Genomic DNA, 17754 nt, shown 5'->3' on the forward strand with positions numbered 1-17754 from the left:
GTAAGGACCCTAACCTGCTCTAATACCACTGTGGACTAGGGCAAGCAATGGAAGCACAAGAAATGAAGCAATGAAGACGAAAACGAACTGCTGTAATGAATTGCTGCAATAGATAGATGAGTACAAAGTACACCCTATATGATGAAACCCTAGGACAGGGTGTCCTAGTACTAACTGTACTGGTACATGACCTAAGTGTACCAAGTGTCCTAACTGCCTATAGCTAGGCCTACAATGCACATACCAAGGAATGGATGGCACCTACGGACAGCCCATAGAATGGCCTACAGGCAGCCCATGTGGCAGCCCCATAATTCTTATCACCCTATGGTCCACCCCACCCCCCCCCCCGATGCACTCGTCATATGGGGGCCCACAGGTGGGGAGGTGACCAATCCTATTCCAACATTAGTCGCTTCAATTTTGCTCCTGAAGCAGTCGCCTAGCTTGTGCAATGGTAAAAGTCACAGCTATGTGAGCCATGGCCCATGAGCACTGATCTAGTAACCCGAGAGAACCAATCATGAATGCTGATCTGGTACATCTCTTTCAATGGATTTCCCTTCACCTTCGAATGATGATTGCATATCCAGTGAGAGTCTTTCCACAAGAAGAAGCGTATAAATGTTGATCTCATGCGTTGTAGAAGATTCCAGATCTGCTTGACACCATAATGGGAAGCGGCAGCGAAGTAGGAGCCCCATGGATGCTCATTCCTAGGAGGATTTGGTGAAAGTAGCAGGCTTCCTCTAGTAATTTGACTTTCAACTAGCACAATCGGTAGAAACAGGCTACATGAGGCACTGGGTTATGACTTGTTCCCCCATTATTTTGACTACATAATAAATAGATTTTTAACCAGGAAATAATATATCTCCTTATTGAGATTATGCAAAATACCTTCAGCACCAAACTTCAATTATCATCCTTGCTTAAAGAATAAAGTCCTCAATCCAACGGGCAGCTTGATCCTTTTGATCCTGCAATGCTAACTCTCGTAAAAGACAGCAGAGACACTCTCATTTGCTCTCCCTCTCTCAACAGAGACACTAGGGCTGAGGACAACATGTCGGGCTGGACCCCCCTGAAGGTATTTTATTACTCGAAGAGAATCTGTTACAAAAGTTCAGCGTAGAGCTGTCTGATATACCTTCAAAACATGAAAAATCCCCTTTATTACAAGAGCGTCAAGCTCATTTCAAATTGGCAACATGCCACTTGTCTAAAATCTAGACTAAGTCCTATTACATGCCACTACGGGCCACTCTGGAGTCTTCAAAGCACTTGGTCACACGAACCGCCTCCTAGATGCTTGTTAGGCTCCCGTAGCGCTTAGGAAAAATAACTCTTCCTAGTACCTGCAACAATTAATTAAAGCGCACCACCATGGCACCCATTAATTGTTAGCGCTTTGCATGCAAATAACACACTGTGGACTAATTCTAGTCACGGTGGGCGTCCCCACTGAACACATGTGCACACCTAAACAAATATAAATATATATATTTATTCTCTGGTTGACCGGAGTCAACACTCTTGATTATAATTAAGGAGCTTTGACCAAGGGTCGAGGCGCCTTAATTATAGCCAAGTCTCTCCAACCGAAGTTGGCACATCTTGGTTAACCGGGGTTAACCCTCTTGGCGCATGCCAAGTCTTGTTGACCGAAGTCAACACTCTCTGACCGTAGTCAGCTCTGTAGTTCTTTGGTTAACCGCAGTTAACCCTCTTGGTAATAAACCAAGTCTCCTTGACCGAAGTCAGGTTTACTTGACTAGAGTCAAGTATCTTTGACCATAGTCAATCCCTTGACCATTAAAAGAACTCTTTGACCATAATTAACACATATAAAACACTTTAATTATGATCAAATAAATGGTCAACTGTACTTTGACTTAGGATATTTACATTGTGGTGACATCCCCTCGGCTTCTATTCAGTTGACCTCAACTGAAAAGCTTCCTTGTAAACATCCAAAAACTGTGGATGGTCGGATAACATGTCTTCGTCCATCCACTTGGCATCTAATGCCGTATAATTTTTGAATTTTACAAGATACCTGTAAAACTCCTTACCCTGAGGGCCTTTGCGCACAGTATGGTACACAATCTGCTCTGGTTGAAGGACCTCCTCCAGCTCATCCACTTCTGGTGGATCCTCTGATACTGGTTCTGTACGCTCTGGTCCCTGGAATTTCTTTAGAAGACTCACATGGAATGCATTGTGAATCCTCCAATGCTCTGGCAATGCTAATCTGTATGCAACCTCATTTATTCTTTCTGTAACCCTGAAAGGGCCATAGTATCTGGAAGATAACTTTGCATACACTTTCTGTTTGCCTTTAAACTCGCGGAGCCTAGCTTTTTCAAACTTCAAAAGTACCCAATCCCCTTCCTTGAGATCTAACTGTCTTCTATGCTTATCTGCAGCTCTTTTATGTTTCTCTTGAGACCTTTCAATTGCTGTCCGGACTTGGCTGTAAGCTGTCTGAAGGTCTCTCACAAACTGATCAGCTGCAAATATTTCATCTTTGGTCCTCAATATAGGTGGCAAAATCACTTTCCCATATATGACCTCAAAAGGGGCTTTCCCTATAGAGCTATGTACTGTATTATTGTAAGCAAACTCTACCAACGGTAGGTACTTTTCCCAGTCTGAACTTTGGTCACCCACGTAGCATTTCAGCATATCCAAAACTGTAGAATTTGCTACTTCACTTTGACCATCTGTCTGGGGATGGAAAGAAGAAGAAAAATTCAAATTCGTCCCCATGTTATCAAATAAAGCTCTCCAGAATAGACTGGTCATTCTGGGATCTCGATCACTAACAATGGACTTAGGCATACCATGATGTTTAAAAATCTGTACCATGAAAAGCTTAGCCATATGATCTGCCTTTATGGTTTTGCGAACCGGAATGAAATGAGCTTGCTTGCTGAATCTATCAATGATAGTCCAAATCCCATCATTCCCTGACTTTGATCTTGGCAAATCAAAAATAAAGTCCATTGTAATACTTTCCCATGGTGCCTGAGGCACGGGAAGAGGCATAAGTAGGCCAGGCGCCTTCCGTCTATCATACTTCACTTTCTGACACGTAAGGCATTCAGTAACAAACTGATGTATATCTTTCCGCATCCCTAGCCAAAAGAAATACCTCTCTAGTGCTAGAGTTGTTGCTGTAATTCCTCTGTGTCCAGCATAGGGAGGTGCATGGCATTCCTCCAAAATCTTTTTCCTCATCTCCTGGGTGATGCATAGGCAATCATCTTTCATTAGATACCCATCAAGGGAGTGACTGGCACAGGATTCCCACAGAACATCTGATCCAGCACATCATCAATGCGCGGAATAGGGAATCTATTCTTGATGGTCATTTTGTTCAGTGCGCGATAATCGACGCACATACGGAATGAACCATCTTTCTTCTGTACTAGCAGTACAGAGGAACAAAAAGGAGACGAGCTGGGCTGAATCAACCCTTTGGACAGCAAGTCTTGTACCTGAGCCATAATCTCCTCTCTCTGAGTCGCACTGACTCTATAAGGTGGTCTGTTTGGTGGCTCACTACCAAGCATTAACTCTATCTGATGATCTTCTGGTCTCTCTGGGGGTAACTCCCCTGGCAAAGCATCAGAAAAGCAATCTTTAAAGTTTACAAGAAACTGAAACTTATCTTTGTCTGCATCATTCATTTCAGCATGCATATCATTCTCTTTTTCTTTTACAAAAACCATGTACGCAGAAATTGCAGACTTTATTGCTTTACCACATGTAACATCAGATACAATGGGGATAGTGTCCCCTTTATTCCTGGCAACTAAACGCTGAATTTTCCCCCTATGCACAAACTCCAGCACTCTTTCAGGAAGAGTCAACTTCACTGCCTTGCAATGAAACCAAGGCATTCCCAAGACTACATCATGATGTTTCAGTGGAGAAATGAAGAAGTCTTCCTGATCCACATAACTCTGAATATGAAGACGGAGCTTCCCTATCAAGTGACTGGCACAGGATTCCCACAAACCATCTGATCGGCATCCAAAGCCCTGCCCAACTCCTCCGTCTTTATTCCCAGCCTCAGGGCTAGATCCTCTGATATGAAATTATCAGTAGCCCCTGGATCAAATAAAATTAGCGCTTGCTGGTCTCTGACTTTGCCCCATGATAGCAGCAATTCTCGTTCTTCTGGGTTTGAAGCATGACCCAGTATGTCAGGAATCCCCCCCCGCCATTGGCTTTTGCGGTCCTTGTGGCTTCTCTACCTCTTTTCCCTTCAAAGTTGAAGGCTTTTCTGGGCACTGGGCAGCCACATGCCCCTCTTTGCCGCACTTGAAGCATTTCCCATCTCTACGGAATTCAGCTATCTGTTCAGAGGTGAATAGAGATTTGCCTTTATAAGCCTTTGAAAACTGAGTACCCCTCGGCTTCTGAGGCTGAAACCCTTTCTTTTCAACCTTGGGGTACTCTTTCTTTTCTGATTTTGAAAAATCAGTTTTCTTTTTATCAGCACGTCCTGCATGCAAGGATAGCACTGTAGATGGATCTTGTAACGGCACAAGACTAGCTACTGAAGCTGAATGCATAAGGTCTTGAATGTTCTTTGCCCCCAAAGCATTCACTACTGCCTGAATTTTTGGAGTGAGACCTGCTCTGTACTTTCTCATTTGGGTCCCTTTGGAGATCTTTTTGAAAGGTGCAACCTGTAAATAAGCATCCCAAAACTTTTGGTTGTACACATCCACTGTATCTCCTGCATCCATATGCAAACTGTCCCAATCTTGAAGAACATGGTATCTAAACTGTTTAGGCATAAACTGCTGGTAGAAGGCTTTCTTGAAGTCCTTCCACTTCCTTGGGGCTGACCCATCTGTGGTCTGTGCACTCCACCATGCACTAGCTGTTGCTGTCAATGCATGGTCGATCGAGCATTAAATACTATTTTTGCTCTAGTGTCATGCACATCCGTCAAAAAACACACTGCTAGGTATGTTATCTGATCAAGAACTTATGGGATGGGCGTGCCACTTTGCATGTAAGTTGATTCCACCTAGTTGAAGGTGTGTGCAAAGTATTGTGCCCATCGAATATGCTTTGCATTGTCGATCAAGCATAAAACACCGTTTTGGCCTTGGTGTCATGCACAACCATGAAAAAACACGGTCCTAGGTGTATTATTCAAACTAGCACTTATCGGATAAGGGCTCCAATTTGCACCTAAGTCCGTTTCGACTAGGTTGAGGTGTGTGCAAAGTATTGTCACCATCGGATATGATTTGCATGGTTGATCACGCATTATACACCGTTTTTTTCCTAGTGGTATGCACATCCGTAAAAAAACACGCCCTTAGGTATGTTATCTGACCAAGTACTTATCGGATAGGTGTGCCTCTTTGACAACATTTTAATACCACCTAGGTTGAGGTATGAGAAAAGTATTATGCCCATCGGATATGCTTTGCATGGTCGATCGAGCATTAAATACCATTTTTGCCTTAGTGCCATGCACATTCGTAAAAAAACACGCTCCTAGGTGTGTTATCCGATCAAGCACTTATGCGATGGAAATGCCACTTTGCATGTAAGTCAATTCCACCTAGTTGAAAGTGTGTGCAAAGTATTGTGCCCATCAGATATCCTTTGCATGGTCAATCGAGTATTAAATACTATTTTTACTCTAGTGTCATGCACATCCGTCAAAAAACACGCTGCTGGTATGTTATCCAATCAAGCACTTATGGGATGGGCGTGCCACTTTGCATGTAAGTTGAATCTACCTAGTTGAAGATGTGTGCAAAGTATTGTGCCCATCGGATATGCTTTGCATTGTCGATCAAGCATAAAACACCGTTTTTGCCTTGGTGTCATGCACAACCATGAAAAAACACGGTCCTAGGTGTCCATTCTTAACTTGGAGGATTCTGAAAACTTTTTTGTGCCGAATGCAGCATCAAACTGCCTGATGAACTGCAATGCTTTGTCTGTATGACCATACTGTCCATTGTAGGTCATAAACTTGACAGATTTACCTCCCTCTTTAAATTCCTTGGTCTCTCTGGAAGACTCTCTCTTCCTAGACTTCTTGTGTTTTCTTCTTTTCCTGGATGGTTTATCTGATAAGGAAGAAGAAGATACAGAAGTCGAACTTGAGGTAGACGGTGATGGACTAGGAGATCGGTGATGATGCCTCGATCTCTTCCTGCTATGAGACCGTCCCCTATGAGATCTCTCTTTTTCTGGCTGTACACGAGAGTGTGCCTCTGGCATTGGCACATCATATACTGCATTAGGCATAGCTTCTGCTTGAAACAAATGCCGAGCCCTTGGATCCTTTCAGAGATTTTCCATCTCTTGTATACGAGCACGTACCATCTGTTCAAATTCTTGTTGAGTTTGCTGCACACTTCTCTGTCTTGGATGTACATTCCTATCTTGTGAATCCCACTGGATAGGTGATTGATCCATATTCTGAGATCTGCAAATTTTTCACACACCGTGTAGGTAACTAATGCACAACTACCTTTGCTTTTCCGACAGAAAAATTACGTCAACAAGAGGTGTCTTGCATTCACAACTTGTGCCAGTAATTGGGCTATCAATTCAAAGCATAAACCCACAAAATTGCTAAAGCATCAACAATTGTATTGCCCCTTTTCTGGCTACTGCAAATGACTTCAAAATGCATCTGTTTTTCCCTCTTTTCTCTGCTCAAAGGCATGCATATTCTTTTTCTGCAAATCTCTGATTTCTTTGCTTTTCTCTGCTTTTTTTTTTGCTGCTTTTCTGACAGTAAAAGTCTGCTTTCTCTGTTTTTCTCTGTTTTCTCTGCTTTTCTGCTGCTTTTCTGACAGTAAAAGTCTGACAGGAAGGTGAAATCTGCTAGCAGAAACAGTCTCTGCAACTGTCCCTTTTTTTTTTTTTGAAAGAACAGTAACCAGATGGAGTAACTGGCTAGTTACTCTAACCAGACTGACTGGTTCTGGTCTGGTTAGTCTGCAACTAGACTAACTGGACTGGTTACACCAACCAAACTGGTCTGGTTAAGCCAGATTAACTGGACCAATGTTGAACTAACTGGGTACTGGTTCAACTAACCAGAGTTGACTAGCTGTAGTTAACTTAACCAGGGTTTCATTAACCACAGGTCAACCAACCAGGATTTACTGTACCAGGGTTAACTTAACCACTGGCCTGCCAGGTTGACTGCCACGTGTCAGTGCCACGTCATCTAGTGCACGTGTGGACGCCACGTCAGCTGGACCTGCTGGCTGCCACATCAGCTGTCTGTCAGGCCTGCCACGTCAGCGCCACGTGTCCTCCTGCGCCACATCAGCTCTGCAAACTTGCCCAAACCTTGGCAAGAATTTCCGTTGAGACCATCGCGCCTTAGAGACCAACGCGCGTCGCGGGCTTTTGCATCTCTGGAGTCTCGCTTGTCTTCTGTCAGCCAGCCTTCTGGAGAGTCGCTTGTCTTCCGTCAGCCAGCCTTCTGGAGAGTCGCTTGTCTTCCATCAAACAGTGAACCCGTGCGTGAAGGCATCGCTATGCAAGGCGTCATGGCTACACAGGAAGCGTGACAGAATTTGCCCCAATCAATTTGCGTTCACATCTCTGGTATTGGATGCACGTACGCCATCAGCAATACCGGGACTTGCACTATTCCACCCGAGGCGTCACGCAATCGTCTGCTCACAGCTCTCTCCAAGGAATGACACAAACCCACGCTCCTGACTCCTCGCTTAGCTTACTAACTGCAGGACCCCATGAACTTTCGCACTTTGCCTCGCCACCGTCCTGCGTATAGCCTCCGTCGGTGCATCCAATGGTAGATGGTCACCAGTCGTTTTGAAAAACTAGTGCTTCAGAACCAGAACTCGTAGCCCACTGTTTGGCGGAATTTGCAGCAGCCAAAATAGAGCATCGAGAGGTCCAATGATCTTCTGATCACCCAACCACACATCCTCAAGCCTTTCTTGGATCGTCACCACCTGAGAAGATGGCGAATCCCAAGCTCTGATACCAATGCAATGCTAACTCTCGTAAAAGACAGCAGAGACACTCTCATTTGCTCTCCCACTCTCCCTCTCTCAACAGAGACACTAGGGCCGAGGACATCATGTCGGGCTGGACCCCCCCGAAGGTATTTTATTACTCGAAGAGAATCTGTTACAAAAGTTCAGCGTAGAGCTGTCTGATACACCTTCAAAACATGAAAAATCCCCTTTATTACAAGAGCTTCAAGCTCATTTCAAATTGGCAACATGCCACTTGTCTAAAATCTAGACTAAGTCCTATTACATGCCACTACGAGCCACTCTGGAGTCTTCAAAGCACTTGGTCACACGAACCGCCTCCTAGATGCTTGTTAGGCTCCCGTAGCGCTTAGGAAAAATAACTCTTCCTAGTACCTGCAACAATTAATTAAAGCGCACCACCATGGCACCCATTAATTGTTAGCGCTTTGCATGCAAATAACACACTGTGGACTAATTCTAGTCACGGTGGGCGTCCCCACTGAACACATGTGCACACCTAAACAAATATAAATATATATATTTATTCTCTGGTTGACCGGAGTCAACACTCTTGATTATAATTAAGGAGCTTTGACCAAGGGTCGAGGCGCCTTAATTATAGCCAAGTCTCTCCAACCGAAGTTGGCACATCTTGGTTAACCGGGGTTAACCCTCTTGGCGCATGCCAAGTCTTGTTGACCGTAGTCAGCTCTGTAGTTCTCTGGTTAACCGCAGTTAACCCTCTTGGTAATAAACCAAGTCTCCTTGACCGAAGTCAGGTTTACTTGACTAGAGTCAAGTATCTTTGACCATAGTCAATCTCTTTGACCATAATTAACACATATAAAACACTTTAATTATGATCAAATAAATGGTCAACTGTACTTTGACTTAGGATATTTACATTGTGGTGACAGATCCAGTAATTAGCAAGGACTAGTAAATGCCATAAATTGCATCTGATAGCCAAGGACAGTGACCCGAATCTTGCAACCAGTAAACGTATTGATTTCATTCTTACATATGCAAGCACGGGAAAAGGAAAAAGAGGTTAATTTCCAGTTTTGCGTTCCTTTTCTTCAATTTTCTTTGGCAAGGGGGTGGGGGGGCCAAGGATTTGAAGTTGTATGTACCAGATGTGGAAGAGCAACCAGAAAGACTAGAGTATCAACTGCACTTAGCACCACACTAGCAACCATCGGGAGGCCCAGCAAGGCATTCACCCACATGGCAATACCTAGTATCTGCAAATACCGGCGTGCATTCGTTAGCCAAAATTTTCATCTTGCAATAGGAATAATTCTAAGAAAGAAGCTCGAACCCTTTGACCATTGGTGACGCTATTGTTTCTTTGGTTTGTCCAGAAATTCCAAAAAAATTTCATTGACTTCCAGCTTATGAAACAATTGTACCTTCAAATTCTTTTTAATCATTGTTCCCTTGCTTGTTTGGAGGAGTTTGGAGCTTCTTTAAGTCAATATTCCATTAAGAAACAATTCATAGTGTTATAACATTCAAGCCCTGTCACAAAAAGAAGCATACCATGGTAAGATCCAGAATCACGACAGAAACTTCACATTGGAACCACAATAGTGCACATAAGTATCTCGGATACTCGTCATGGCAAACCTGTGTCGACAAATCAAAAAAGGCCCACAGCTTCGTTAGACAGAAATACTCCCTAGGCATCCCACAAGTCAACCCATTTGCAGCCAACATTAACCCATTATCCTCTGGACTTGACCAAAATAGTTGGCAAGCTCATCCACAAACTCAACTTCTAGTAAGCTCACTTTGAAACTCGCACAATCACCTGCAGCAAACAGTTCTTACATTGTTTCAAGTAATCTTTGTTTGGTAGACCCTAAATGCATTTATGAGGAGAACGACAACATGATTCCCACCTATGGACTTGACCAAAATAGTTTGCAAGCTCATCCACAAACTCAACTTCTAGTAAGCTCACTTTGAAACTCGCACAATCACCTGCAGCAAACAGTTCTTACATTGTTTCAAGTAATCTTTGTTTGGTAGACCCTAAATGCATTTATGAGGAGAACGACAACATGATTCCCACCTTTGGATGTCTCTCAATACTGTCCCTGGAGTCATTGTTTTAGCTCCACCATGTTCATTATTACTATCAAGTCCATTACTATTGTTGAGTTGAAAACAGAAACAAAAGTTCCTGGCCTACATGCCACGTATCACAAACAAAGGAGTCAAGAGAAGGAGGAGTATCATGAGATGTTTCCAATCATGAATTACAATCACACAATTTGTATAATAAAGCTTCACAGTGCCACATAAGGCCCTGTCGATGATGTATGGTGGCATCCTCGCAGTTACCTCTTGATATTGGGGATATAGGACTTGAGCGTGAAGATAAGTTGGGCCCATCTTCTAACCCTAATAAAAAAGCAGAAAAAGACATCCTAGACTGTGTGAATTGAGCATATGATGATTGTGGCCAATGTTTGGAGCCATATTAAAAAGGGCCAAAAGAGAAATGAGCAATGGAGAGGCCAGAAGATTGCAGCAAGGAGCTAAGCACACAGATGTTGAAGTCACTTTATAGCATCACCATTCCTTATGGTAAGCAGCAGAGGCCGCCACTGTGTGCAGATGCAAGTAAGACCATGTGCCAGGGGGTCCCAAACTCCAGCAGCTTAGCCACTCCTACAGTGAATTCAGTCCCCAAAAAAGTTAACGGAATCAGGAATGCTTGTGCCTTGTAGACTTCAAATAATAGACTGAGGGCAAGTAAAACCAACTTAATCATGAAAAAGAGCTGATTATTGTTAAAAAGAAGAAAGAAAAGTCAACCAAATACACCGAGTGGGAGAATCGACAAATGGTGCGTCTGGTCTTCAGCTGTATAAATAAACAGCCGATGCAGAGGGTGCTACCTCAATTCATACTCTAGGCCAAAGGAAAAAGCACACTCAAAGCAGATTCTCTAATCTATCTCAGGTAGCCTGAAAACCTCCTAATGACTTCTTCAATTGTATGTACCTTGCAGCCTTGTATGGCTTTATACTGACTTGCTCCTTTTGCATGTGGGACTAACCAAGCGCATTTACACAAGGGATCAACTTGGTGAGATGCTCTTCTTCCTTCGTGCCTCCATGTGGATGGCTTTATACTGGTACCAAGTTCACTTGCTACATGTCAAAGGCAGCACATATGCAAGGGCCTTAACCCTCTTGCCTTAATCGTTCATGTACATTTTTCAGCATGGTGCTCTCGATCCCTTTGAGCCCCAAAATGGGATATAAAGTAATGAGGAGAGTACAAGTGTTTAAAATCCTCCAACCTGCCTATGGTAGAGTTCTAGCCTATTTGCAAAAGTGTCACGATCTGTGACGTATTCCTTTCTCTATACCTTGGGCTTATGGATGGTTTGATGAATGGACACTTGTGGAAGGGTATGCCCTTTCGACGGGATACTTCCTATGAGGCACAACCCTTCACAAGAGAGATTTTATTGAAGAGACACTACCATTGTAATGTATCCTCTCACCAAGGGTCACACCCTTCACAAGGGGTACACACCTCTTCATGCACATACACTTTGGAGTACACAACTTTTCATGTGTGACTCTTCACTCTCTATATAAGAGAGCCCCAACTGTATGGATGACACTACGGACACTCAAGCAATACAAATATTCCTTGTTCTCTACTATTTCAGTCTCCTTTCTGTTCCTTAGCACATTTCTAAATATAGTAAATCTAGGATTTCTTACAATGGTATCAAAGCAAATTTCGCTCCTGCTTGTAGGAAATGCCCCCAACCTTCTAGCGCCTATCTGATACATCTACTTCTGCTAGAAGGATATCCACGCACGTTGTGCATGGAAGAGATGGAGAGAATGAGCGTAAAAATTTTTAGCGCCAACCCCACCTAAAGTCATCAGTGGCCTCTCCATCTCCCTCACATCACGAGTTGATGTGAATGGACACGACAAAAATCGTGTCTTTTGATGTGCTTGGGCTGTCCCAAAACCAAGGGACGCACACACATCTTTTCGTGTGGGGACACCCCCCTTTAAAATAGGGTTACACCCCTTCATGAAAAGGTACACCTATTCCAAGGGTCATACCCCTTAGAATAGACACACCTTTTGGCACCATGCACCAACCTACAAAAGGGTACCTAGAGGGCCTAAAAAGGGCAACTAACCCTACACCCAAGGCCTAACCCTAGACTACCCAAGGGTTCTCTAAACCCACGTTTTTATTTTTTGGCAACCACCAACCAGCCAAGAAAAAAAAAGGGCGAGATCAAATCATGTTTTCACGTCAGCCTTCTCCGTTCCAAAAACGGCCGTACTGATTTCGCCATTCCTCCTGCACTCAGGCCGTGGATGTTGACTGCATCGTTTGGAGAAGTTGCAGCGCCAGTTTCTCTCCTGCTCATCCCGCCATACTTGCCTGAAATCAGCAACGCTTGCTGCCTATCTCCCACGACCAAACCAGCCTGGTTTCTCACTGGTTTTCTCACGCTACCTCTGCCCATGAACAGCCACTGTTGCTGCTTATCCGATCACTCATAGACAGGCCAGACCTGCTCTCCGACAGTACGCAGCACACAGCGCAGATTTCAACGCTGGAAAAGTGCACCGGATTCCACGCACTCTGTAAAACGCCTCTGCCAACGCCATATCTGCCTCGCAAGTCTCACCCAGCACCTGTTTCTTGTTCACATATCCAGGTGGACTTGGAAAGACAGCAACATGGACCTCCGCACAGAGATCTGCAGGCCTTTTCTATGCAACTAATTGGCAGATCTAATCTATGCCAAGTGGATTCTTTCGATTCTATTTCTAAGGATTCTCTTTCACATTGTTATTTGCTGCTCATTATCAAATTACAGCAAATGAAAGCCCCCTCCTTAAAGCATGGACCCTGGTAATGCCTCAGCCCCTTCAAGGGCACCTCAAGCATCATCTATCACTCAATATCGTGTTCAGATTGCACAACCAACCCACTTCGGAGCTTTTGCATCGTGGGTCTTTTGTGTCACGTGCCCTTCCAGTGATTTGGACCACATCCTATATCTTTTGCATGAGGCACCTCAATTACACTATTTCCTCAGCACAGTCCAGGTTGTGTTTCACGAGACACGTAGATACCCAGAACCCAATATTCCTCACGAGTTTGCTGTCCATCTTTGGAGAGATTTTTACCCCTCAGCTTCAGCATCTCGAGGGTACTCTCCACCTCCTTCAGTTCCCAGATATCCTCCTGCACAGGTTTTACCTTCCCCAAGACAATATTTACACTCTGAAGGCACTCCTTCTCTTGGATATCCTTCGCTCTCGACAGCAACTCCTTATCCCTTCTCAGATCCGTGGACTCTACAACCTACCCCTGTACTCTCACGAGCAGTAACACCCACTTCGGCATCACCAGTGTTACCTCAGACAGAACCTCCTTAACAAGATTTCCACGGGTGGTTCCATCCTGCCTCGCCTGCCCCCTCCAACATGAGCAATGTCAGGGAGCAGCCCGGATCTTCTTCCAAGAATGGTACCAACTAGAGGGCAGGTTCGTGCACTTCTCACAGGGACCTTAGATATGTCGCAACGCTCGCGTGTAGCCTCTCCGAAGATAAGCGACTCAAGTCCAAAAAAGACCTCTGAAGTCAACATACAAGGCGAAGCATTACTTCAACTTCAAATTTCTCAGCTTCAGGACAACATCTCCGACTTGGTCCAAAAAGTCCAACGCCTCCAGGATTCTCGCAGTACCATACATACTGAGAATGACGTGATGCCACCGGACGACTATGTGGACTCGTTCCCACCATAGGTAGAAAACACTAAACTCCGTGCCCTCTACCGCTTACTCCAAGCTTCCAAAACTAAAAGACTTGACATTAAACTTCCGGAAGCCTATGCTGGTCAACGAAATCGCCGAGCAGTTGACCAATGGCTCGTAAAACTACGCATGTACTTTGATATTGTCGACCTCACTGAAGGCAAAAAGATTGCCTTGGCAGTCTCCCTCCTCAAAGATACAGCTTTTCTATGGTGGCAACGATGCTTAAAGGAAGGAAAAAGTGTGTTAACTTGGGAACGTTTTGAACACATGCTCAATAAGCAGTTCATACCTGCCAATGCGGACTTCCAAGCACGCTTAAAACTCCGACAGTTGGAGCAAATGGGCTCCCTGTCTTCCTATCTCTCTCAGTTCACCACATTGGTGTTGGAGATCAATGGATTAACTGATGATGATTGCCTTCATGCTTTCATCTCAAGCCTAAATCCCTCGTTATGCATTGATGTTCTCAAAGCAAACATCACCACCACAGCTGGCGCTATTGCTTACGCAGAGCGCATTGCAGATTTCCAAAACACAGGGAAGCAGAGTTCTAATAGAACATAGAACTCTACTATGGCCAAGGGTGCTCGCTCTCAAGATAACCCCAAGTTCAGAAAAAAATCGGGTAATCAAGGTCAGCGACAGTCTCAAGATCCCCACAAGTCTCAAAAATCGTATGCTGGATCCCAACAGAAGCACTCCTCCAAGGATCGCGCCTCTTCCTCTTCACAAAGTCATGATCGTCATCACCAACATAAAGGTGCGGCCACTGACAAGAAGAACAGCTCTAGCACAAAAGGACTTTGTACCATCTGCATGGGCGACCATAGATGGTTCGATTGTCCAAAGCGACCAAAGCAAAATTCCAATATGGAACTTAGCACTTCCCAAGCAAAAGATGCTACCAACACAAGACAAGAAAGGCAAAGCTGTTCGAATGGCAAATACCATCCACATGAGCCTTGCCAGCAACCCCAAACCTTCCCTGGCCACTCAAGTACTTTGCATCCAAGAATCGATTCGTGGAACAACGGTCACTATTCTCATCGACAGTGGCTGCTCTCATAACTTCCTAGCTAGTTCTATGGTCGAAAAACTTCAGTTGACCACCAGTCTTAGTCCCATGGACTATCAGATTGAACTCGCAAATGGAACTACATTCTTGTGCAACACCACGATCAAAAACATGTCCTTTCGCATACAACATTATACGGACAAGTTGAACTTCGACATCATGCCTCTTTCTCGGTACAATGTCATCCTCAAACAACAGTGGCTCTACGATTATGATCCATCAATCAGTTTTCACAGCCATACTATCCAATTTGTCCACCATGGAAAACTTATTGAGCTAACTGGTTCTAAGGACTCTCCTTCAACTCCAGTTGCCTCTGCCTTTCAAGTAAAGAAGTGGGTTCGTAAATGTCAAGTAAAGACTTCACTTCTGTTGGTTACGGTAGTAGAGGAGACACCGACAAAGGATCCTCCTGAGTACCTCAACCAACCTTTCTTCCAGCCTTACATGGATATTTTTCCACACGAATTGCCAAAGCAGTTACCACCTTGACGACCAGTGGATCACCCAATTCAAAGGGCTATGTGGCACTGTGTATGATATTGTCATAATATTGACGTGCTATTGAGGTGGCTATTATGGGTGCCAGTGTAGCCAATGTGGCTATTATGGGTGCCACATGGACTTCTTTTCGTAAGTCTTGTATGCTTGAAGAAAAGATAAGGGCAAAAAATCCACGACCATGTATTACACTGTTTACCACCATAGGTGTTGGCAATATTGCCTCTATTTGACCTACTATTTGCATGTTTGTTATTTGCCTCTATTTGACCTACTACTTACATGTTTGTTGTTTGCCATCGATGCTATTCCACCACCCAATGTCAAGTTTGAGCATCTGCACTACCTTCTTTCGTGGGTTTTCTGCATGCAATTTGTTGTGGGTTGTCTGGCTGTTGTCTATTGTGGGCTCTTCGGTCTTTTAACCATTTATTCTTGCTAAGGGCAAGCTTCTTGCCAAGGGGTGTGTCCATCTACCACTGTGTGCCAAAACCAGTAATCCACCGTCGAAACCTCATGATCGGGTTTCTTACACTCAAAATGAAGAAATCCAAAGACAGGTGACCGGACTACTCGGCAAAGGTCACATTCGACCCAGCCGCAGCCCTTTCAGATCTCCTATACTACTCATGGAAAAAAAGAATAAGTCAATGCGCCTCTACATCGACTATCGAGCCCTCAACAAGCTCACTATCAAAAACAAGTATCCATTGCCTCGCATCAATTACCTCTTCGATCAACTTCTACACGCAACACAATTCTCAAAGATTGATCTTCATTTAGGTTATCATCAAATTCGCATACGAGAAGGCGATGAGTGCAAGATAGCTGTTCGAACAAAGTATGGACACTACGAATGTTTAGTCATGCCTTTTGGGTTAAACAATGCCCCAGCCACATTCATGACACTAATGGACGACATCTTCAAGCCTTTCCTCGATAAGTTCGTCATTGTTTACCTCAATGACATCCTCGTTTTCAGCAGATCCCTAAATGAGCACAAACAACATCTTCACCAAGTTTTTAAAGTTCTCCGCGCGAATTCTCTCTACATCAACGTTGAGAAAAGTGAGTTCTTGAAGACCCAACTCGAATATTTGGGACATGTTATTTCAGCTCAAGGCATCCCTGTGGATCCCAAGAAGGTCGAGGTTATCCGAAACTGGCCTACTCCTAAGAATGTTCATGATGTCCGCTCTTTTCTCGGATTGGCCAACTTCTTCCATACAAAGGTCTCAGTTTTTTAAGATCGCAGCTCCTATGTCCGAATTATTGAAAAGCACAGCCATTTTTCAGTGGCTTCCCGAAATAGAGTATAGTTTCCAACAACTCAAGCAAGCACTCACTACGACGTGTTATGGCTATTGCTGACCCAAACCTTCCGTTTGAGGTCATGACCGATGCTTCCGACATCGCTGCAAGAGCAGTCTTGATGTAAGAAGGCAGAGTTATTGCTTTTGACAGCCATAAACATTCCGATATCCAAACCCGATACCCAATTTATGATAAGGAGTTTCTTGCCATTGTACATGCTTATCGCTCTTGGAAACATTATCTCATGGAAGCTGACTCGGTGGTAAAAACAGACCATCACTCTCTAAAGTATCATCTTTACTCAACCAGTCATGAACGCTCGACAAGCACGCAAGGTTGAGTTTCTGGCCAACTTTCACATGACCATTGAGTACATTTCAGGACTACGCAATGTAGTTGCAGATGCTCTCAGCAGGTTAACTCTAGCATCAGCTATGGTAATCTCTACATTATCTGTGGATGTACCGAATTCATTCAAAGGGAAGTATCTCAATGATAAAGACTTCGGCACAGCAGTACAAGTTCTTTCGAAAGATCAACCTTCGACTTTCAAACAGAAGATTCTCATCCTATACTTATACGGACGACCTTCTGTATTATCAAGATCGCATCTGTGTACCACATGACAAGGATGTTCGACGTCTTTTGTTAAAAGAGTATCATGTAGTTCCTTATGCTGCCCATCCAGGCATCAACAAGACTTACAGGTTACCATCCAGGCATCAACAAGACTTACAGGTTACTCAGTGCAACATACTACTGGTCTCAGATGAAAAGCGGCGTCATCAAAATGGTTATCTTGTCAACAAATGAAAGCAAGCCGACGACTTCCAGCAAGACTTCTTCAGCCTCTTCCGGTTCCAACTCAAAGGTGGGAAAGTTTTTTTATGGATTTCATTACAACACTACCACGATCCTCCAGAGGTAACACTCAGATTATGGTAATTGTTGATCGATTGTCCAAAATAGCACACGTTGTTGCTTGCAAAAGAAGTGCCCAGGCTCCAGACATCGCCAAAC

The 17754-nt window shown here is 44.1% G+C and overlaps 1 protein-coding gene across 1 annotated transcript in view; it reads right to left on the minus strand.

Moving 5' to 3' along the window:
• EIN2 (NRAMP metal ion transporter family protein) overlaps positions 1–17754 on the minus strand; it is a 94999-nt gene that overhangs the window by 55589 nt on the left and 21656 nt on the right. Inside the window, exons 2-3 of the mRNA XM_087383239.1 lie at positions 9558–9644; positions 9149–9259 (exon numbers count right to left, since the gene is read on the minus strand). Coding sequence (XP_087239365.1) covers positions 9149–9259; positions 9558–9644 — 198 coding nt within the window. The remainder of the gene's footprint in view (positions 1–9148; positions 9260–9557; positions 9645–17754) is intronic.

Source organism: Dipteris shenzhenensis, chromosome 12 (assembly GCF_047967505.1).
Source record: "Dipteris shenzhenensis isolate YYH24624 ecotype China chromosome 12, Dip_SZ_1.0, whole genome shotgun sequence".
NCBI lineage: Eukaryota > Viridiplantae > Streptophyta > Polypodiopsida > Gleicheniales > Dipteridaceae > Dipteris > Dipteris shenzhenensis.